Below are 24,532 nucleotides of genomic sequence, written 5' to 3'. Positions count from 1 at the left end.
AATCATACGAAGACAGATTAATGTACATTTTTGGAATAAATCAATCTCGAATAACAGGTCTTAACATTACTTATTCTAGAAACTATGTTTAAGTAGTTTTTTTGATTTTAATAACAATTTGCCCTTCTTCGCGGACTTACTGAAGGCCGAAGTTACCGTACAACATAAATGTATAGGAACATTCAAGTATTAGGGTCATGAGCAAGATAGTAAATTACTCCGACAGAGAGATCATCCTTTCTCACCTCCCACTCCTTTTACTTATTCTTAATTTATTCTTACCCATTATCGATTCTGTAGGTGAAGCTTTGAATCCGGCAGATTCTCCATGCTAGGACCTGAAAAACCATCCTTGATATTTAGTAGGAAGACTGCCTCTGAACTAACTAAATAAATCAGGTTTCTGATGATCAGATAAGTCCTAACAATAATCAGAACTCATCCGGTCACCGATCATGTCCGACTGTCATCTACTGTAAATCGATGTTTGTTACTTTGCTAAAATTTATAATCGATAAAAAATTAATACACCTTAAGAAATAATGCGATATAACTTTTTTAAATGTAAAAAATTAATTAAAAATCAAGCCTCCAACGGTTTACTAATTAATGGTACCGGCATCAAAAAAATAAATTTAAATAATTAAAAAAGGTTTTTTTTCAATTTTATTTTTGTAAAAAATTTTAGTTCGATTTTATTTAAATGAAGGTGAGCCTATAAAGAACGTGTGAAAAAAAAATACAGAAGAATCCTGCAACTTAATAAAAATATTTTTAAAAATGCAGGGATAGTAGGCTAATACTCTTTTACCGTATGCTTATAAGTATTTATTAATATAAAACCAAACAACTTTTACTTTCCCGCCTAGCGTTATAGCAGAGCTGTAGCTACAGAAGCGAAAGTAATGTAGTCGGTCCAATTTGCGGCATATGCGCTTTTCACTGGATCTTTATGTTTTGACACCTAACGAACCCAAAAAACCGGATGGAAATTTTCTGGTTGTTCAGTGTACGTGTACGTTCAGTGTTAGGTGTCGCATCCTAAATCACCTTATATCTCCAGAACTACTCAACCGATTATGACCAAACTAAGGCAGATTAGTCCTATATATGGGGCATTGATACCATTAAATTTTCAACTTAAAAGGTTAAGGGTGTGAGGGGGCGAGTAGAGCAAGGTTACTCTCAGTGTGTCGAGATTTCGCCAAATTAAGATCTTATTTTTCTTTGGCAATTTATTAACAAATAAGAAATAATATTTCAAAAAAGATTTTTGCAAAATCGCATCCCCCAAAAAAATGCTCTAAATAATCTAGTGGTTAATTGGGTATAGTGTGTCATTAGTACCCCCTCTCATAACAAGCAGCGCTAGTGTAGCACTGACGTACAGCTGCTGTAGTCATCTTCTACGTTGTAACGTCACAGGTGGGCGGTAGAATTAAATAAATAAATAATATTTTAAGCGGCCGCTAGTACCGTCAATTTCGCGCGAATGAAATACGGTATGCGCGCGCGCGCGCTTTAGATAGAAACATTGAATTAAATAAACAAAAAAATATTTTAAATTAAGTTGCATGTGTTAAGCCGTGCAACAGAAAAAGCCGCGTGGCGGGAAAGTCCTACAACTGTGTTGTCACCTTTTTTTACAGATTTAAAGAAATTCTTTTAAGTAAGCTTTCTACATTTAGAATAAATTAATGCAAATATTTCATCCGATTTTCTTAAAAACTTTTCTAAAATATTTTGAATATGTATTAACATCGAGTTATATTTTATTTTACTACGATGATCCGCAATTCTAAGCGATGCTTACGGTAACTACTTTAAGTGATAACGATAAAGTTATTTGGACGAAGAAGTTTATATAGACCGCCGGAAAAACTTCTTTTACAAAATAAAAAATTAATTATCAAATCTAAAAATTTGGTGATAAGTAAGGCATGAGCATCGTATATAGATTTTTAAAATGTAACTGTTATTTAAAGTTTGACACTTGGAAGTAGGAATCGAAATAAAAATACTAATAATATATCGACTCTTAATTTCACATCGTTTCAGAGTTGAAAAAAAAAATGGAAAAATATCATCTTTCACTTCTGAGTAGATTTTCTGAAATCGCTTTTTACTTTCTACAGCTATTTCATGTAATAGTTTTTTTTCTATTTAAAATACTGACGGGTCTATTAAACGAACTGCTTTTACCAAAAAATCTAACGGTAAGTAAGATAAAGTAAGGAAATTTGCATCTTGAAATAAGTAAAGATATGCAGAAAAATAATGTAAAAAGAACGTTTTCAATTGTGATTTAAGGAACTCTTAAGTATGCGAACATAAAATTTTTTTTTACTTTAAGTATACAACAGATTTTCTTGAATTTTTGTGAAAAAATATTTCAATATCAAAATCCTTAAGAAGCCATCCTTAAGAATGAAAAAGATCTCATGCCAGGACTACTAGATAAAGTGACGAGTGGAGGGGTTTCCAATTACTTTCTTCTTCACCGAGATAATATACGTATAACGATAGACCAAACTTTTTATCACCATCCCAAGCTCTCAAAAACACTGATAAAATTCACTCCTGCAAATGGCATCTTTCTGTCCACCACAGAAATCGGCTGTACAGAGAATCGATAAAGCAACTCTTATTGGCATTTCTTAAACCTCAGGTAATTTAAAAGCATCATAGCCACAACAAAGAACGGGTACGGATCAATGTACCCCTTCTATAGTGAAACGATGCATTATATACACTAATAACATAACTCAGAAGAACTATACCTGTTACACTATAAAAATCCAGTATTAATAAAATAAAATAACAAAAAAATTTTAAATATCCTAAGTTATTTTCAAATTATGAAATTTTCATTAACAATCTTATGCTTGATACGTTACATGGGAAAAACTCACACCAGAACTACTACAAATAGATGAACTTCCTCTAAATAAAAAGAATAATTGAAACCAGAAAGTTAGACATAAAAAAAAAACATATTAGTAGAATTTAGAATCTTCTACTTTTTTGAAGTCAGTTGAAAAACAACTGTTATTAAAAGATATTATTTACAAATAAAATTAAATAATTTTATTTTAAACTACAGATAATTTATTCAGTGAACAAACATTTACTAAGGAAATATTTATATATCAAATATTTACTGAGTAAACGTTAATACAGAGATTTATAAAGAGGATATATGACAGATCTCAGTATTTCATCGTTCAAATAACTTTAAAATTTAAATGTAATATACCTTTTCTTTCTTTTTCCTGTTTAGCCTCCGGGAATTACCGTTCAGGTATTACTTGAGAGGATGAATGAGGATGATATGTATAAGTGTAAATGAAGTGTAGTCTTGTACAGTCTCAGTTCGACCACTCCTGAGATGTGTGGTTAATTGAAACCCAACCACCAAAGAAAACCGGTATCCGTGATCTAGTATTCAAATCCATGTAAAAATAACTGATTTTACTAAGACTTGAACACTTGAACTCTCAACTTCCAAATCAGCTGATTTGGGAAGACACATTTACCACTAGACCAACCCTTCTGTAATATACCTTCTTTCTTTTTCCTGTTTAGCCTCCGGTAACCACCAAAGAACACCGGTATCCACGATCTAGCATTCAAATCCGTGTAAAAATATAATATACCTGGAAATGTATAAAGTACCTAAATTACAAATCAAATACATTTAACTACTAAAAACCCCATTTATGATTATGACTTTCCATATAAAAAGAATTAAAATCATTAAATAAAATTGTTTAAAAATAAAATTATAACACCACTTGGCTAGTTCAGTAAAATTCTCCATTCCTTTCCATTAGTAAACATCTATACATCCGACATCCTCAATAAATTATCTGTTTTATATATTTCAAACTTTGTCTTCCTCTATAGCTTTTATAGAGGCTACAACATATCCCTTTATTAACAGATTAACAATACCTGAATGTCTAGGGTGAATGAAGAAATAAAAATAAAATAAATTAATACACTATCAATAAATGCAAATAAATAAGTATGCAAAATGGTTATAGTATATGAACTTTTTTCATTATTTTCGATAGTATAATCTCAGAAAGCACCAGTAACATTATGTGACTCACTTTGCATGGATCTGAGCATGACTTCACGCTCAGATCGACCTAAGTCTGTTACATGCCTACATATTTACCAGTTCATTTACACTTACATGCAACTATGTCAGGTCTGGTAAGCCGGAAGCAGTAATTTCATTTGCCTATATAAACACACACCCAGACCCAACAGTAGCTGAAAACTGGTTGGAGTAATATATAAAATTATGATCATGAGATGAAAATATAAATAAATAACATTAAATATATTAAAATTAATTAAACTTTTAATATATTCTACAATCCAATGATAAATCTGCCAGGTGATTAGTATCTATCTATCTACCAGGTCTACTACGTCTATGTTTGGTAGATAAGCATCAAATAACACAAAGCTATAAAAATCCTTAATCTTTTTAGCCTATGGCAAAAGAGCAGAAAAAATTGGAGGTAAATTACAAAAAGAATTCTCAAAGAGAATAATTGGATTTTTGCATTAACGAATTAAATAATTAGGTACATAGTGGCTAGTTAATTTTTTTTTCCTGTTTAGCCTCCGGGAATAACCGTTCAGGTATTACTTCAGAGAATAAATGATGATGATATATAAGAGTGTAAATAAAGTGTAGTCTTGTACAGTCTCAGTTTGACCATTCCTGAGATGTGTGGTTAATTGAAACCCAACCACCAATGAACACTGGTATCCATAGTCTAGGATTCAAAAACGTATAAAAGTAACTACTGCCTTTACTAGAACTTGAACACTGGAACTCTTGACTTCCAAATCAGCTAATTTGGGAAGACGCGTTCACCACTAGACAAAGCCAGTGGGTCAATAGCCAATTAATTAGGTCTACATTAAATACCTAGGTAACTTTTTCCAATACCACTAACACCGAAGAGTATTAAGAAGTATTAGGTTAATTTATTGAAAGAATTGGAAGTCTGGATTTATCCGATAAAAACCCAAGTCAATAATTGCTTCTTTTTCTTTGCAACTGTCCCAATTTAATTGAGTTCCCAAACGCAAGCTGTCATCTTATCAATTTCCATCAAGGTTGTTTCTCTACTAGTCTTACACGCGCACACACACAGAATGAGTGGCAGTGATTCCAATTTCCATGATACTGCTCCAAGGAAGATGAAAGGTTTAATCAAAAATAAAGCTTAGAAGAGGGAAAGAAGATATTTACGCTACAAATTGTCTTCATTCTCCTCAAGTTGGGATAATTTACTTAAACATAGGGCTACTGAATTATTTTGCTAATCTTGTTATCCAAATGTGAGAAGAAAAACTTAGTTTTTTTTTAAATAGATTCAAAAATACAATGATCACTAAAAAATGGTACAGAGAATAATACATTTAAATCAAATATTCAGAATTAGCCAAAACTTGGTAATAGTGTCAGAAGAAAGCAATTTTTGCAGTCATACAACAAATAATAAGTCAAATTAAAAACTATCAGCTTTTCTTATCCAATTGCAAGGCAGTTTCATTAAATAAAAAACGTTGTCACCAAATTGCATCATTCAAAACTTGTAAAATGTAACTACATCTTTAAATAAATTTAGACTTGCAAGGATTTACAAATATGTGTCACTGCTAATCCAGTTAGTCAATTATTATGTGTCCAGTCTGGAGCCTATTTTAAATTACTAAATTTCAAAGTTCAGTACTGACCAAACTGTTGAGTTATTAAAGAGCATCTCACCAACTGCAAATTGTATTAAAAGATACTAAAATCAATATTATAATTATATAAATATATTATACTTTGAAATATTGTAAATCTATAACAAAACATTTCCTCTTGAATTTCAGGCAAGAAAACATTGCAAAGGACCTATGAATTTAACAAAAGCAACACTTTTTTTCTCAATATTAGAAAATTCATTAAAATACTAAAGGACCTTATAAATCTAATAATTTAATTAATACAATAAAGGTTGTGTAGACAAACTTACTTTATTAAACCACAATATGTTGAAACAGATTAGTTTTACACTTTACCATAAATACTACTACAAAAGACTACTACCACCAGAATAATTAATGCAGAAACTAATTAAATACAAAGAGCTAAACACAATACACAAGAAAAACAGAATTTCAAATTTAAAAAACATGCCGAAGTAAGGGCATAAACATAACTATAGTTGAAAAGTAGTACGGCTACATAACCTAACTTTCAGGAAGCATTCTACTTCTGACCAGATTGTACAATATCTTATTATAATGAAAACATCATCACAACACTTAATCTGTTACAGCTGCTTGAAATTAATACTACTCAAAGCAGTGGTCCGCAAAGCAATGCCATACGTAATACTCCAATAAAAAAAGCTTTGACGTTAACAAAGTTAAAAATAGTTACAAAAATAAGGATTCTCATAACACATTCAGACAGTCCTCAATGTCAAATATAATTTCTGAAAAGAATGATGACTACAACCTGACAAAAATGCATTCATCCTGTGCGGGGAAATTGTAAGCAAACGTCATAGTAAAAATTACAAATAGTATTTTAAAACCGTTCCATATTTCAACAACGCACTTATAACACTCACCATTTTGTGCCGTCAACTGAAGTCTAATAAACCAGCTTAGTTATATAACTGCAACAAATGGGGGCGGCTCTGCAAATCTCGCACCATTTAACGACTTAAAATCCACCTGATCAGCAGAGTACACAGCTCTACTGACAAACGCACGCACTTGTACACATCACAAAACGCTCTTTCTATCCTTTGACCATAGTCACAGCCTGTTGCCACAATAACGCCTCGATTTTTCTTTTTCTTTTTTTAAACTTTTATTTCGGGAGTCTAAGAGTTAATTTATTAACTTTGAATTTTTTCCAAACTGATATTTTTATTTTCTACTAGGGAAATAGATAACTTTTATTGTAGTAATATGTAATACACATAATACATTTCACGATTTTTGTTTAGGAACTTAAACTTATTATGAGAAAGTGAATAAATATGATACTCACTGTATTATTATTTAAAAAATATATATATATTTATATATATTAAATAAATACCATAACATCAACTGACGACGATGCGAGTAGTTCGAAAAAGTACTTTTGGAAATTTAATCATTTATCCTACAACTGTGTTTTGGGGTTTATTTAATATTATATCATTTATTAACATAGCGGTTTAATTTGTTTATAAAATATTTGAATTATCAAAAACAAATTTATATATATATATATATATATATATATATATATATATATATATATATATATATATATATATTATGAAAAAAAACATAATATATAACCTAACATACATAGATAGTTTTATGAAAATTTAGTTCATTTTAAATTTATCCATTACAAATACCGCATACCCCATTCTCTAGAATCAAGTATTTATTACATGCAAGTGGCGTTATACTTGTGCTTTAGACAGATTCTTAAAGCTTTCTCCAAATTCAATGAAAGGGTACAATTAGATTTTAAAGCAGTGTAAGGGTATGATAAGATTTTTTTTAAATACCTAGAAAAAAGGAAATTATGTATGCCTCATAATAATGTTTACAATTTCTACCATTGCTATTATGTTTTCATACATAAATTTGAGGTTATATCAAATTTATAACTGTTTTTCTTAGAAACTAAAATTATAGCCCTATTGCTCAGGAAAAGATATGAAAGTTAACACTTAACCAAATATTTGACTAACAACGAAGTTTATTTTGGTAATTTAAATTACACAACCGCGCGAATATTTGAAAGTGTTTGTAATATATAATAAATAACAAATTATCGTTATGTAACGTACTGTTACATAATATTGTTATATAATAAGTGTGGTAGTGTAACTCATTAATTATTACAAAATATGTCACATTATATTTATAATTTTATATTAGGAGAAAATTTAAATAAGCTTGGATTTTTCTTCATCACAAGTTATCATGCATTTAAATATATTTATTCAAATGTTTTTAAATAAACTTATATGTTTTATTCTGGTCTGATTTTAATACAACTCATCATAATGTAGTTTCATCGTTACTATTTTGTATAAAAATGTTAATGTACTTTAATCATTACTATTTTTGTGACTGCTATATAAAAAGCTTTTTTTTTTTTGTTTCCTTAAACCCTCCAATTTGAGTCTATTAGCAGTTTTGAGTCAATTGCTTCTTGTCATGAGTCCTCACTGACCACTATTTTTCACAGTAACAAATTTTTTCAGTGTTATGGATATTAAGCATTTTAATTGCAACAATTTTAGGCAAGCTCACATGAGTCAAAAGTTACTCCCAAAATTGACAGAGACAATGATATCTATGTCATCATGTCAATTGTCATGTTAAGCTTACTAAGAGAAGGAAGGGTGAAGTGGTTTATAATTACTTTCTTCACGGAGCCAAATACATGGATGCATATTAGCATGTCAGATATACTGAAATGCAGGTGATATTTAGCCCTACAAGTGACACCTTCACTCTGTTATAATCTCTTTGACTTTTTTCACTGGCTGTCTATCTAATCAGGATAATTATGGCTAAACAAAGCAACTCTTGACTGGTACTAATTGTACTTAAGATGTTTTACATACATCAAGCCATATCAGGACAGATTAATGTACCCCTTTTCTGTAATAAAAATATGCATTTTAACCACCAATTTAATTGAGGAGGGGACACTTTACATTTTTTTTTTTTGTCTTCAGTCATTTGACTGGTTTGATGCAGCTCTCCAAGATTCCCTATCTAGTGCTAGTCGTTTCATTTCAGTATACCCTCTACATCCTACATCCCTAACAATTTGTTTTACATATTCCAAACGTGGCCTGCCTACACAATTTTTTCCTTCTACCTGTCCTTCCAATATTAAAGCAACTATTACAGGATGCCTTAGTATGTGGCCTATAAGTCTGTCTCTTCTTTTAACTATATTTTTCCAAAAGCTTCTTTCTTCATCTATTTGTCGCAATACCTCTTCATTTGTCACTTTATCCACCCATCTGATTTTTAACATTCTCCTATAGCACCACATTTCAAAAGCTTCTACTCTTTTCTTCTCAGATACTCCGATTGTCCAAGTTTCACTTCCATATAAAGCGACACTCCAAACATATACTTTCAAAAATCTTTTCCTGACATTTAAATTAATTTTTGATGTAAACAAATTATATTTCTTACTGAAGGCTCGTTTCGCTTGTGCTATTCGGCATTTTATATCGCTCCTGCTTCGTCCATCTTTAGTAATTCTACTTCCCAAATAACAAAATTCTTCTACCTCCATAATCTTTTGTCCTCCTATTTTCACATTCAGTGGTCCATCTTTGTTATTTCTACTACATTTCATTAATTTTGTTTTCTTCTTGTTTATTTTCATGCGATAGTTCTTGCGTAGGACTTCATCTATGCCGTTCATTTTTTCTTCTAAATCCTTTTTATTCTCGGCTAGAATTACTATATCATAAGCAAATCGTAGCATCTTTATCTTTTCACCTTGTACTGTTACTCCGAATCTAAATTGTTCTTTAACATCATTAACTGCTAGATCCATGTAAAGATTAAAAAGTAACGTCATTTTTTCTTCTAAATCCTTTTTATTCTCGGCTAGAATTACTATATCATAAGCAAATCGTAGCATCTTTATCTTTTCACCTTGTACTGTTACTCCGAATCTAAATTGTTCTTTAACATCATTAACTGCTAGATCCATGTAAAGATTAAAAAGTAACGGAGATAGGGAACATCCTTGTCGGACTCCCTTTCTTATTACGGCTTCTTTCTTATGTTCTTCAATTATTACTGTTGCTGTTTGGTTCCTGTACATGTTAGCAATTGTTCTTCTATCTCTGTATTTGAACCCTAACTTTTTTAAAATGCTGAACATTTTATTCCAGTCTACGTTATCGAATGCCTTTTCTAGGTCTATAAACGCCAAGTATGTTGGTTTGTTTTTCTTTAATCTTCCTTCTACTATTAATCTAAGGCCTAAAATTGCTTCCCTTGTCCCTATACTTTTCCTGAAACCAAATTGGTCTTCTAACACTTCTTCCACTCCCCTCTCAATTCTTCTGTATAGAATTCTAGTTGAGATTTTTGATGCATGACTAGTTAAACTAATTGTTCTGTATTCTTCACATTTATCTGCCCCTGCTTTCTTTGGTATCATGACTATAACACTTTTTTTGAAGTCTGATGGAAATTCCCCTTTTTCATAAATATTACATACCAGTTTGTATAATCTATCAATCGCTTCCTCACCTGCACTGCACAGTATTTTTACAGGTATTCTGTCTATTCCAGGAGCCTTTCTGCCATTTAAATCTTTTAATGCTCTCTTAAATTCAGATCTCAGTATTGTTTCTCCCATTTCATCCTCCTCAACTTCCTCTTCTTCCTCTATAACACCATTTTCTAATTCATTTCCTTCTTATAACTTTTCAATATATTCCACCCATCTATTGACTTTACCTTTCGTATTATATATTGGTGTACCATCTTTGTTTAACACATTATTAGATTTTAATTTATGTACACCAAAATTCCTTAACTTTCCTGTATGCTCCGTCTATTTTACCAATGTTCATTTCTCTTTCCACTTCTGAACACTTTTCTTTAATCCACTCTTCTTTCGCCAGTTTGCACTTCCTGTTTATAGCATTTCTTAATTGCCGATAGTTCCTTTTACTTTCTTCATCACTAGCATTCTTATATTTTCTACGTTCATCCATCAGCTGCAATATATCGTCTGAAACCCAAGGTTTTCTACTAGTTCTCTTTATTCCGCCTAAGTTTGCTTCTGCTGATTTAAGAATTTCCTTTTTATCATTCCTTTTTAACATTATAAATAGTGAAGAAACTAAGTTGTAGAGGTACCTAATAAATTAATTCTAACCAATATCTCTAATCTGTTATACCCAGTTATGAACATTTTACTATCATTATCTGATATTTACTATCACTGTAATTCTGTGTACAATAGACCTCTATCATTTTAAACTGAATTTAAAATTAAAATAAAGCTAAGGAAATGTTCACTATATTCCCATTTATGCATAGGTCTTTTTATTTGAAGTTTTTCAAATTAATATATAAATTAAGTATAAATAATAGCTTTACTGAAAACGAGTGAATGATCTTAGAGACTAACATCAGAGTTAAAGATGGAGTAAAGCATAAACAATGAAGTTTAATAATTCTTAATGCACACCTGGTAAGAGACAAACTGAAAATGATGGATGTGATGTAGAATAGGTTTTATCAGGATTGAAGAAAAGTCTGATGCTATTGATTTGGGGATGGAGAATTTTTTTCAACTGCATTCTTCTTCTTCCCACTGAAGAAAAACAGTGGCCACCATTTTGAAACAAAATTTAAGAAAAGTAGTTATACATATGATATCTGCTTTGAAAATTAACTAAAAAGTTTTAAGTGAGTTTGGTCATAACCATGTCACAATTACACAGATAGACAAAATTCCATAAGACTAGTTAAAACAGACTAATAAAGGTTATATCCTCAGTTAATTTGGCGTAATGTGAAAACCTTGATGCAAGAACATTGGATTTGGAAGAAAATGATATACTTAACTACCAAATCCATTACTATTAGTGTCAATTTGTTCCTTGCATATGAATAGGAAATGGGTAAGATGTGATAAGATGTGAAGCTTGGGAGGAGGATAGTTAAGAATATAATGTAAAAAGACAATATGGTATACCGAGTTGTGAAGTATAGTAGCCTACATATCACTATTGTAACATAAAAGCATTACTTACCATAATTGCTCAAAGAGATGTTATCCTAAGATTATATATAAGTAATTCTATTTATATTATTATTGACATGTAATTCTATTTATATAAGTAATATTATTTTAATCGATCATTGTAACATTTCACTCTTTAAAGTATCTGTTGAGGTCAAATATAACTGAGCTAATAGGCAATCAGGGTAGTTTAATTTGCATCAGGTTTTCCACTGTTAACTCTACATTATGACCCTGAAGGGGAGTTTTATTCTTTAAGAGTTTGGGGATTGGCATCTCCAGAGCCCTAGCCTTTGCAGATTTTCTTTCGACTATACACTGAGCTGCAGAAGACTTTACACTATACACATACTCTACACCAAGAACACCACAAAAATTACAACATATACTTTTCTTTACACAACATTCTTCACAATTTCTTCTTACATTAACACTCAGTAGTTTGCATTACCTTATGAAATGCAACTGTAACCCAAGGTGGAAACATTCGTGCCGATGGAGGAATAGCTCTACGTAGTGAGCCTTGAAAGATGTCCTGTGAGCACCTGGCACTTGGCAAACCCAGTTGGGTACTTACATATTAACGCCACCGCAGCTACAGCTTTATTTAAAAACAAAGTAGTCAATCATCGGATTTTGGTGGAAAATGAACAGTCTCTTTATTAATTTTAATAAATGGTTATTTGTATTTATTTATTTTATAAATTATAATTTAACCAAACTTAACCTACGCTCGCTTCGCTCGCTAACCTTGACTAATTAACACCGTAATTTTTTGAATATTTATTTAATAAATTCAGTAATTATTGCAATTATTTATTATTTAAATAATCAAAACAGTCCTGTTATTTATATTTATTTATAAATATAAATAACAGGACTGTTTATTAAAATTAATAAAGAGACTGTTTTGAATCTATGTTAAACTCTATATCGGCCCATTTTCCACCGAAATTCGATTGACTTCTTTGTTTTTAAATAAAGCTGTAGCTGTGGTGGCGTTAATACGTAAGTACCCCCATTTGTATTCAGCTCTATCTCCAATAGGCATTCGCTCTGCTGGATTGGTCTGTTCAGTTGCTGGTACTTGTGGGAACTCAATTCCTCCCCCCCTCGAGTGGAGAAGATCCCACCTCTTAGCGTGTCCAGTCGCTACACCACCCCCTCCGTTCCTAGCCAGTAGTGGCTTTAACGGAGGACATCTTCTCGCCCTCAAACTGATTGCGCACCACAGCTTTCAGTTCAGGCCCCATAGAGATGCCACAGATGCAGATGCCCCGAGGGACATCTGCATTGGTAAAGTTCACCCCGAGATAGTTTTATGTGTTTATGCACTTGTGGGAACTATATGGAAGTCCCAAACAATAATGTTTTGGTGGTTGTTCGTCCACTTGAAAAACCAACAAACTGGGGAGTTTAAAAAGACGTCAGCTGACATTGTCAGCAGAAGATGTATGAGGAGGTATTGAAACAAAAAATATAACAGATGGTGCTAAATTTTCTAGTGTTCAGTTACTCATAGTAAAATATAACGAGGAAGGCGTTACTGTAAAATTTTTAAGTCATAGTTAATATCTTTTGTATGTACATCCTGCTTCTTTAAGGTGATTAGCAAATGTTTATATTCTTGTATGTAGTGTAATGTTTATGTTCTGTGTTCTTTATATTTGTAGTTAAATGTATATCTAGCCTGTTTGATTTAGTATTTGGTGCAATCATTAGTTTTATTTTTTACACTACTGAGTCACTATATCTGTCTGTGTGTTTTGTTAATAGCTTTTGCAATTAGTGATTTTGTGTTTTTTTATAACAGTTTTATTTTTGAAATGTTGGGGTGGATAGATTTGGATTTTAATTCCATCTTTATTATTCTTCTTTAATTCATTTTGAGTTTTTTTTTATGTAGTATGCCTTATTGACAATTTTTAATTCATTATGTTTGAAAAATTGTTTTTGTTGTGTTTTCAGTGTCAGAGATGCATACTGTCTGCCATTGCAAATGATCTCATAGCAAATAAAAACCAAGATCTTAACAGATTGCACAGCAATTGAAATTTATAACATTTTAAAGTAGACAAAAAAATATATTTAATCATCAATGTCCTAAACATACATTTTTAAATTACATACTACCGGAGTGTTTCATGAAACAAAGATGGTTGTCATGAACAACAATGGCAGTGAACAGAAAAAGTTTATAAACACTATTATTTCACTTGCAGTAGCATATTCAGAACATGTGACTTCCATGGTAGAATGGTAGTATCTTAGCCTTTTATTGAAATGTCCTGGGTGCAAATCTCATTCAGGCATTTTTCATACACTACATAATTTCTACTCCATATCCAATCACAAGCTTCAAGCGTATGTGGTGGAATTAATAAAAAAAACAATAATAATAATAAAATCAAATCAGTAAACAGCATTGTTGATATATTGTCAAACATTGCATTAATAAGTTGGTAGTTTTAAATAAAATTATGTTTACCAGAACATAGTTATTGAATTAAAGTGCCTGAGTTTAAATGAAAAAAATTAGAGTAGTTGATAATGACAAATAAATTAATCATATCTTATCAGAAAATAAAGTAGCTTTGCCACCCATAACATGTAACCTGAAGTGTAATATCCATACCTTTAATTTACTGATAAGATATATTTTGTCTAATACAGTGTATCTCAATCGCAGCATAATAAATTCTTTTGATTTTTGTGATAAATAAAACGGTGATTATAATGATGTCATGGAATCTCGGCATGTATGGATTATTATTTTTGCTTGTAGTCTAATGATAACAGGAGCAACTGTTGTATTTAAATGTGTATTTCTAGATGATGTTATTAATTATTCAATAGGACAGGTAAATAAAGAAATGTAATAAAATCTGTATGTACTAATTAATATTTTATTAAAGCTAAACTATGCAAAATTAGCTTAAAATAATTAGCTCAAAATGAAATTACACAAGATACTCATAATTTTAAACTGATTAGATTCTATTTCTACAAACTAAATTTGATCCTGCAGATTTTGAATTCCTTCTGAAATTAAAATCTTCTAAAAATTTTTTTCTGTATGACTAATAAAATGTAGATCTATATTTTTCATAATCAGTATTTAGTGTTTCAACAGTATACAGAAATGGAAAATTTAAACCCAAACGGATAATTATCATCTAAATATCAAAAATAATTAGTCATTTTTACAGGTTTACTCCTAATACACGGATAAAAAAAAAAATTTGTAATGTTTCTCTAAGTGTATACCATTTCTTGAATTGCTTTTTTGTGTACATTACAAATCTGTAAATACAATTTTTCTATCACCCTTAGTTTTAAATAAATTACACTTCAAAAAAAAAATAAGGGAAAATATAGTTAAATCAGTAAAATTTATAATTTTGCATGGTCATACATGTGTTAGAATGATTTTTCTGATGATTTTCTTTTATAAATAGCCTCAGGCACATCCCGAATTAGTATTTTAGTATTCCATTTCCCTTTATACTGGCTTTCCATCACCGAAATGTCGTGGTGAAAAGTTTACTGTGTTCATCACTTACATCTCTGAGATTGTCTGGGAAAAATCCAGATGCGAGTGAAGGAAATCTATTTTCTAAGACATATTACATTCCATAGCTCTGTATGAAGTAAGAAGTTAATTAACAATATTGTGGTAATTGTCAGATTTTTGCAACATCTTTAAATGAAGCCCAAGCTGCACTTTCTACAGTATTTAACACTGAGTTAAATACATCATCTTTGACCAACTCTCTTATTTGAGAACCCACACAAATATTCCTTCTTTAATTTTTCCTTCACTTACATTCACTTCCAATCTTTGGTAACATAATGTTTATCTCTAGCTTGGCTGTCCCATTCGCAAAGAAAACATATGTACTTAGTATAGCCTAATTGCATGCCTAACAAAATAGCTATACTTTTCAAATCACCACATATGTTTCAGCTATGTTTTTATAATTTATTTTTTCAAGAACATCTTTCATCACATCGTATGTCTCTTTCAAATTAATACCATAAATGATTGATATCGAAGGATATTTATTACCAATGTGTAGTAGAACCACTTTTAAACCATACTTGAACGAATCTATGAAAAGTTGCCAGTCGTCAGATTAATGAACTTGTCCTGTGCACATAAGCTCATCAATATTTGTGCAATAAACTAAATTATTTTCATCAATAAAGTACTGATAAAGTTCTTTTTGTCAGCATCAAAAGCCTGAAATTTTTGTATTTTTTAAAATAAATTCCAACCTTGCAGTCTTGATCCTAACAGTTCAGCTTGAATTTTTGATAAATTTAAATCTCTAACTGAGTCATTCAATTCATCTTGTGATATAAGATGTGGCTTATTGGAAGATAATTCAAAATCAAAATCATTGTTATCTTCTTCAGCATTGCCTGATTCTTCTTCGCTGCTTTTGAAACATACATTCACAGGTAATTCAGGAATTGGAATAATTTCACTGTGAGGTGCAGGCCTGGTTGCAATTTGCAATGAAGGATATTTTACAGTATGTTTAGATTTTTTAGAAATTCCAGACACACTTGTTAAATAAAAGTAAAAGTAACAATCGGTTATATGATTCTTTGGTTCACGCCAAACCATAGGTACACCAAATGGCAAAACACAGCTGTGTTTTCAGCTACATGTGTTGACCTGCACAGACATGATTAATCATGTCCATGAAGGCTCACTCTTCAGTATTAGATATGATGTCATAATATGTGACTATGATATGATTTAATTCTTTGTCTTATATTGTTTATTTATAGCTTACAATTTATGTTAACAAAGTTAAACAATAAAAAATGAGCTAACAAAATATAATATAGGAACTTAAAATGCTAACTGCAAGTTGAAAAATGAAAAAATCCTGTAATTAAAATTAAAAAATTTTTCAAAAATGGTGGGTGATAGAAAGACTGAGTTCATACTCATTTTCACCATTAAAAAACAGATTAAAATCATGTATCACCTGTTAGGAAACAAAAATTATGTTTATCAGTGTAATTCATGTAAAGCAAAATATAAAAAAAACAAAACATAATTATTTCATAAGTTTATAAAGGTCAAATAACAACATAAAAGGATTATGAGCTAGCATCACCCTTGCAATCATGTAGCAAGGGCTTTGCCCTTGCTACATGATTGTTTACTGCTACGTGATGGTTACTTGAATTTCCCTTGATGGTCCGGGGATGTTTAGCTGGTGAGAGTCTGCTTCACTCACTCATCTCATCCAGCCATGGGCTCTGCTCCCTGGATCCCCTGTGATCACTAAACTCAAGCTTGTGAGAATGATAAATCAAAATTAAAACCTGTTCACTTTATAAAAATTATCAGTGTATTGTAATTTCTTCAAAGCAACAGTTTGGTCAGTACAAGACCCACTAATTGATTTTAAATTTCTTGTCTTGCCTTTGCTTGTGAAATGTGTAATCTGAATTACAAACATGAATTATCACAATGTTACCAAAAAATTTATTTAATAGCAGTAACATGACATGGCAAAAATGTAAAAAATAATTTATGTTTTTTAACTCTTAAAATATAAAAAATCCAAAAATGGTTTTTAGATGTTATCTGAAGAATATTTTCAAGCACATATTGAATGAATATCTCATTTAGTATAGTCAGAAATAGGGAAAATTTGCAATCATTGTTCAAGATTAAACAGTGATTGAGGGATGAAGACTTTTTTCACTCCTTTACAATTAGAATTTTGAAAAAATCTAGAAATTGGTTTTTAGATATTCACATGACATTTACACATATCAAAAATCAGGTTGATATCTTCATTTGTTACAGAGAAATTAAAAAAATAGAAAATATAATTGTTACTCCATTTTAACCCTTTAAATTTTGAATTTCAAAAAAATCTCTTTTTAGTGCACTTACACCGTAACATGTATACAAACAGTATGTAGACAGTCAGGACATTTGTTATATATAGATTAATACAAAAATGCTAAATAAAATATCTAACATAAATTTAAATGTTTGTTGTCATTTTACCAGAACTTTTAATTTTAATTTTTTATTAGTTTTACTGTGATTATATGCATTTTGTTTGATTTTGATAAATTTCATTTATCTGGTTCTACAGATTTGAATGCTCTAATCATATTATTCTAAACAGATAGTTAGAGTACAGCTTTTTAGAATGATATAAAGTAAAAAAAAAAAAAAAACACCTCATCACCATTGAATCCAGTTTTGTAAAACACCTCATCTCATTCAAACAAGTCACCCAAGCATAGTTATCAACACTAAATGAAAATCATACACATAAAGGTAAAAGATCAAACCTAGATATACTTGAACAACATAAATTATACAAATGCACAAAAACAGTATCCTAGATGAACAATTACAATTTAAATCACTCACCTTTTCTGAACACATCATAAACAACAAAGATCTATTTAAAACCAAATTGAGATGCCAATTTAACACCTCAAAATAGCACTGTGATGCTAGTGAAAGCCTGGAAGAAAATTGATTTGGAACTAAAGTTAGTGCAGTCAGGTAATTTTTTTATAACTTTCTCTTAAATTAAAGTGTGCAATAGCTGATTTTTTTAAACTGTTCAATAATTTAAAATATGTCCTCATAAATTTTGGTTTTTGATAGGAATTGGCATTAAAAAATGGTACTACTGCATGGGAAAGATGGATTAATACACCAGTGCCTATATATCTTAAGGTCTATATGTTTACAGTCATAAATCCTGAAGAAATCAGTAAAGGTGGAAAGCCAAAGTTGAAAGAAGTGGGACCATATGTGTATAGGTAATTGTTGTGAATAAAGTCTAAGAATTAGTTATGAATGAATTTAAATATTCTTATCCTTTAGAGAAAATATTTTTCATGTAAAATTTAGGTACATTAGTTATATTTGAGTTATTAATTCATGTAATCAAAGAGTACAGTCCAGGCACTTTAATATCCAGGATAGAAGAAAAATGTATCATCAGTTCTGTTCCTATAAATTTTGTACATTCAGTTCCACGTACTATTATATAACTCATGAGACAATCATTGCTGTCTGATGTGTTTCAGTTTATTTTAGCTTTTAAAGCAAACAAATATCTAATCTTTTTTGCTGAATAGTATTATCTGAATATTGGATTAGAATCATATTTTCTGCTCAGAGGCACTCAATTAATAAGTTTTTGGCAAAGAAAAACATTCCTGTAGTTCCTTAATCACCTTATTCACCTGACAAGTCCCTGCGACTTTTTCCTGCTCCCGACTTTAAAAAAAACACCTCAAAGGACACTATTTTTGAACAGTAGAAAACATTTTAAAAAATGCAGCTGACCATCTGAAGGATTTTCCAGTTTCTGAGTTCCAACAATGCTATGAAGGGTGGGAAAATCGTTTGAAACATTGCATGGCTTCCCAAGGGAACTATTTCGAAGGTGATAGAGTCCATCTATAATTGGATTGTAAATAAAAAGTTTTTCTGAACCAGTCTCATTACTTTATTTACTGACCTCATATGCTTTCACTGCATCCTTATCCTTAAATCTAGCCCTGTTATATTAAAATGGTTTTTATTTGTTTTAGAACTTATGTTATTGTTTTTTCAAAAGGAAAAAGAAAGTAATTAAGAGTTAAAATGTAATAAAAAATGCTGTGATAATATTATTTTTGTTAATTGGAATATCCATTATTTTGGAAATGTTTGTTTATTTCTAACCATAAACAATGAATCGCTGATTATAATTAGCTTTTGGTACCTTTCAGTTGAGTACTAGTATTTTTATAACAGTTCTATGTTTATTTTTTAGGTAACTCTAAAATGTTTAAAAGTATTGTTTCAACTCTTTACCAAGTATTATTTGTTTTACGTTTTTAGGGAGGTGCGTAAGAAGAAAAATGTGAACATTTATGAAGCTAAGAATTCAATTTCTTATGAACAAGAAGTACTACATTTTTTTGATCAAGAAATGTCAGGAAATTGTACTGAAGAGGACGAAGTAGTAGTAGTTAATCCTGCTATATTGGTCAGCTTCAATATATTCCCTAAGTTTGGTGTAGTTATAATTATATAATAAACATAACATTTGTTTTGCAATTTAATCAGTTTTGAAAGTGACATATCCAGGATAGATATTTCAAATAGCTTACACAAATAGATTTGCACAAAATATTTCTTATTAACTTTACAATAGTCTATAAACTATTAACATATTAGCATATGGATTCTCATTAATGCTGGATTATCAACAAAAATGTTTGTAATATTTATATATATATATATATATATATATATATATATATTACGAAACAAGATTCTTTCACTGAAAGAGTCTATCACCCTACTTTAATCTTATATAATTAATTTATGCTCACTCCACTGATATGCATATGTTTAAGTAAAATTACATGCTAGACATGATAATGATTTTTTTTAACAGGTTTCTGTTAAAATCTTTAACAGATTCAGCTGGAACCCAGAGGAATAATGACAGCAGAACTGTCACTGAAAATAACTGAAACAAATTTGACTCGAAGTATTTTTTAGACTTTTTTTTCCAATTATCACTGGCCAACATTATTTTTGTCTTATGAGTACCAATAGAAGTACTTAATGAAGTTTTTTAACCTGTTGTTAAATATGTATTCGGAATTTCTCCATCATTCACAGTTGTTTTGTTATTTTAATCTTTTTAAATATTTTAAAACATTTTTCATTCATTTGTCCATTATCAAGTAAAAGCTCCAAGAGCATTATAAATATGATGGAACCAAATGAGCTAACTCAAAGGATTTCATTGCTACTGTTGTGCAGGTTCAGATGTGTCTATACACATCTGAACCTGTGATCACAGGTTCTCATTTGTACCATGTGCAAATGTGATCTAGTGTAGCACAAATTCATCAGAATGATGCCAGTTGTGATATAGTAGTGAACCAGTAAATACGTCATTGTAAGTGCTTTGTGTGTCTGAATTATTCTGTATTACATATTTACAACTATTTCTTTTAATTAGTCGTTAGTTACAAAATCCCTAGAGTTTGTTTAAATCATCCTAACAATCTTTCTTGTATCTGTGGTGAAGTGATGTTCCAGTCCCAAAGTGAACCTACTCCATTAGTAAAAAAGTGTTATAAACTTTATTTTGGGTCAGCAAGGGCCTGGGCCCCACATACCTGTTATTTATCATGTTCTAGGCTTCTCACTGCATGGAAAAATGGCACACGCCATTTGCTATCTCTATGATTTGGAGGGAACCCAAAGATCACTCTTCTGACTGTAAAGGGATTACATCAAAATAAAAACATGCAGTGGTGTATCCTAACTTGCAATCTGCAATGAGATCAGTTCCACACTGCAAAGAATTACCCATGCCAAAGCCTCCAGACCATGTAACATTAGATGGAAGTAAGGAAGAAAAAGAAACTTATTCTTCTGATACAACTTTTAAACAAAGCAGTTCATCTGAGCCTCATTTACTGACTCAAGAAAATCTTAACAATGTCATACAAGATTTAAAGTTATCCAAAAAACAGTCTGAAATGTTTGCTTCCCGGCTAAAAGGATGAAATCTTCTTCAAAAGAATACAAATATATGTGTACTTGTTGTAATCATTTGTAATCAAGGTTACGCTTCTGCATAATGGCAATAAATTCCCATCAGTACCTGTGGCTCACTCTGCTAGTATGAAAGCAACATACTCGTATGAAAACTTTAAACTTATATTGGAAAAGTTTCAATTTGCAGTCTATGAATGGAATATTTGTGGTGATTTAAAGGTAATAGCACTTATTCTTGGTCTGCAGCTTGATTACACTAAGTACTGCGGTTTTTTGTGTGAATGGGATAGTAGAGACAGAAAAAACCATTTCATTACAAAAAAAAAAGCTTAAATGCAAATCACTCATTCCTGAACAGAAAAATGTGAAACGTGACCCATTGTGTAATCATAAAAATGTGTATCTACCTCCGTTACATATCAATCTAGGATTAATGAAGAATTTTCTCAAGGCCATCAGCACTACACCTGGTTTCATGTACTTAAAACAGAAGTTTCCTAAAATTGGTGATGCAAAAATTAAAGAAGGAATATTTGTTGGTCCACAAACACAATACTATTGCACAATGAAAAGTTTGAGGAACTATTGAATCCACTGGAGATAGCAGCTTGGCAAGCATTCAAAAATGTTACTCAGAGTTTTTTGGGGAAACTGAAAGGTGGAAAATTATTGTGATATTGTCAACGATCTTATAACATCTTATAAAAATTTGGTTGTATGTCCTTAAAAGTACACTTCCTGCACTCGCACCTAGATTTCTCCCTGGAAAATCTTGACACGGTATGCGATGAGCACAGGGAACATTTTCATCAAGCGATTTCGGCTATGGAAAAGAGGTATCAAGGCAAATGAAATCCTAATGTGCTGGCCAATTGCTGTTGGACTATCAAGAGGGATGCTAAATTGGTGAAATACAGCAGAAAATCATAATTTCTTACTTTCTTGGTGAGTCAAATGTTTGAATATTGTGTAGTTAAAAATGCAGAAATTATTAAAATGTTTGAAGTTATAAATGTCTGATTCTCAGAAACCTTGCGTGACGGGGAAAACCGATACCATGTTTGAATTTAGGAGAAAAAATACTATCAGAATCACATATTTTTCTTCCTGAGATAAAAATTTTTTTTTTTGTCCACAGTGTTATGGATGGTTTGTCATAAAAATTACAATTTGATATATTCTTCACTATTATTGTCACTGACAATAAAATTATTGAATATCTGATATTTCTTTTCTAATACTGATAAAAAAATATTATATTCATGATAAATATTAGATCAGTTTCATTCATGAAATTCCTTTTTATTTCAGACAATAGTTAATACATTGAATAATATAAAACCGTTTCAACTAATTGTAAAATTACTTGATTTTGCAATTCCAACAATGTTTGAGTCAGTCAAATCAGTTTTCTTAAAGACAACAATAAGAAAAATACTATTTAATGGTGAAATAATTAAATGTAGCCAAGAAACACCAAATCTGGAAACACTTCTAGTTTGTTCTGCTTTACAAAATATATTACCCATAAAAGTCATGAAGATGACTGATAACGGAGATTTATCGTTCGCTTTATTGAGACATGTAAGTATAATATTTTAAATTATTACTGAAATAAAATTATTTTATTTTCATAAAGAACAAATTTAAAGAACTTTTTCTTTTTTGTTGATACTTTTTATATTATTTCTCCCATTCCTTTGATTATAATGTTTGAAGAAGCAGCTTTCCATATTTGGATAACATTTGTTCTAGAGCTACACATTTTTTATAGAGAAATAAGAATAAAATTAAAAACTTTTGAGTAAGTTTACCCCCTTTTAAGTTAACCCCTCACATGGCCCACTGAGATGAAGATATGTACAACATGTAACTGAGGAGTAGTCTAATACAGAGTCAGGCCAAACATTTCTGAGATTTGTGGTTAATTGAACCACAACCAAAAAACCGGTATCCACTATCTAGTATTCAAATCCATACAAACTTAACCTTTTGCAGGATTTGAACCTCAGAACCTTTGACTATGAAAATCGGCTGTTAAACAAGCTGGGTTTAGACATACTAGTGGCCTTAGTCTAAGTAAATTAAAAAAAATAATAATAAAATCAACTTTTAAAAATGTACGAGGGATATCTGTAAAGTAAAGAAAATTCTCTCCTTAAAGTTGGCGAACCTGTGTAGTTCATGGCCACGATAGTAATGTACACACTGCATTGCTGTCTGTAAGTTTTCGCATTGTATCTTTGATTACATGTGAGTTATTACGTTATAAAATGAATAGGAAAATTGATGTTGACGCCGACTGTGAAATATGTGGAGTCAAACATTTTTTAAACCATCAAAACGTTAAGCCGCCTAAAATTCATAGGTAGTTGGTTGCTGTGTACGCTGGTAATGTAATGAATGAAAGAAACTTCTGAAAATGGTGTGAACGGTTTTTTTTTACTTTCTTATCCTGTTTAGCCTCCGGTAACTACCTTCAGATAATACTTCAGAGGATGATATGTGTATGAGTGTAGTCTTGTACATTCTCAGTTCGACCATTTCTGAGATGTGTGGTTAATTGAAACCCAACCACCAAATAACACCGGTATCCACAATCTAGTATTCAAGTCCATGTGAAAATAACTGGCTTTACTAGGACTTGAAAGCTGGAACGCTCGACTTCCAAATCAGCTGATTTGGGAAGACGCGTTCACCACTAGACCAACCCGGTGGGTGGTGTGAGAGGTTTAGAAATAACAAAAAAACAAAATTAACGTGCATGATGAAGAAAGATCGGGGTGGCCCTTGATAATCACCGAGGATGAAACGCGTCAATGATGAAATCAGAAAAGATCATCGCTCAACGGTTTCCAACTTGGCTCTTCTTTTTCTTGATGTTTCAAAAGCTGTTATTGGTCGCATTGTTCATGACAATTTAGGTTTCAGAAAGGTTTGTGTACATTGGGTGCTGCACGTCTTAACGTAACGTCACAAAAAAATCCGAAGGGATCTGCTTTGGAATTTTTGATGCATTACACAGAAAAACGCGATGAGTTCCTTAATTCGATTGTTACCGGCGATGAAACATGGATTTTACTACACGCCAGAGAGAAAACGGCAGTCAAGTAAATGGA

At 30.9% G+C, this 24,532-nt stretch overlaps 2 protein-coding genes across 18 annotated transcripts in view; one reads left to right on the top strand and one right to left on the bottom strand.

The window, feature by feature from the left end:
* ClC-c (chloride channel protein 3) overlaps nucleotides 1-6,848 on the bottom strand; it is a 137,168-nt gene extending 130,320 nt beyond the window's left edge. For 3 of the 11 annotated variants that reach the window (XM_075373893.1, XM_075373894.1, XM_075373896.1), the window contains exons 1-2: nucleotides 6,539-6,572; nucleotides 3,564-3,656 (exon numbers count right to left, since the gene is read on the bottom strand). In XM_075373893.1, the coding sequence (XP_075230008.1) occupies nucleotides 3,564-3,656; nucleotides 6,539-6,557 (112 nt within the window). In that variant the 5' untranslated portion in view covers nucleotides 6,558-6,572. The other 8 variants (XM_075373902.1, XM_075373905.1, XM_075373899.1 and 5 more) reach the window with 7 other exon arrangements.
* The window catches only part of LOC142329373 (sensory neuron membrane protein 2-like), a 70,737-nt gene that overhangs the window by 20,140 nt on the left and 26,065 nt on the right, over nucleotides 1-24,532 (top strand). Inside the window, exons 1-4 of one of the 7 annotated variants that reach the window (XM_075373910.1) lie at nucleotides 7,474-7,573; nucleotides 18,501-18,658; nucleotides 19,731-19,878; nucleotides 22,725-22,997. In XM_075373910.1, coding sequence (XP_075230025.1) covers nucleotides 18,579-18,658; nucleotides 19,731-19,878; nucleotides 22,725-22,997 — 501 coding nt within the window. In that variant the 5' untranslated portion in view covers nucleotides 7,474-7,573; nucleotides 18,501-18,578. Of the gene's footprint in view, nucleotides 1-7,473; nucleotides 7,574-7,604; nucleotides 7,683-14,376; nucleotides 14,701-18,088; nucleotides 18,396-18,500; nucleotides 18,659-19,730; nucleotides 19,879-22,724; nucleotides 22,998-24,532 lie in introns of those variants that run through there. The other 6 variants (XM_075373909.1, XM_075373908.1, XM_075373912.1 and 3 more) reach the window with 6 other exon arrangements.

The sequence above is a fragment of the Lycorma delicatula genome, chromosome 8, assembly GCF_047948215.1.
Source record: "Lycorma delicatula isolate Av1 chromosome 8, ASM4794821v1, whole genome shotgun sequence".
In the NCBI taxonomy this organism is placed as follows: Eukaryota; Metazoa; Arthropoda; class Insecta; order Hemiptera; family Fulgoridae; genus Lycorma; species Lycorma delicatula.
This window is presented reverse-complemented; position numbering and strand designations above follow the sequence as displayed.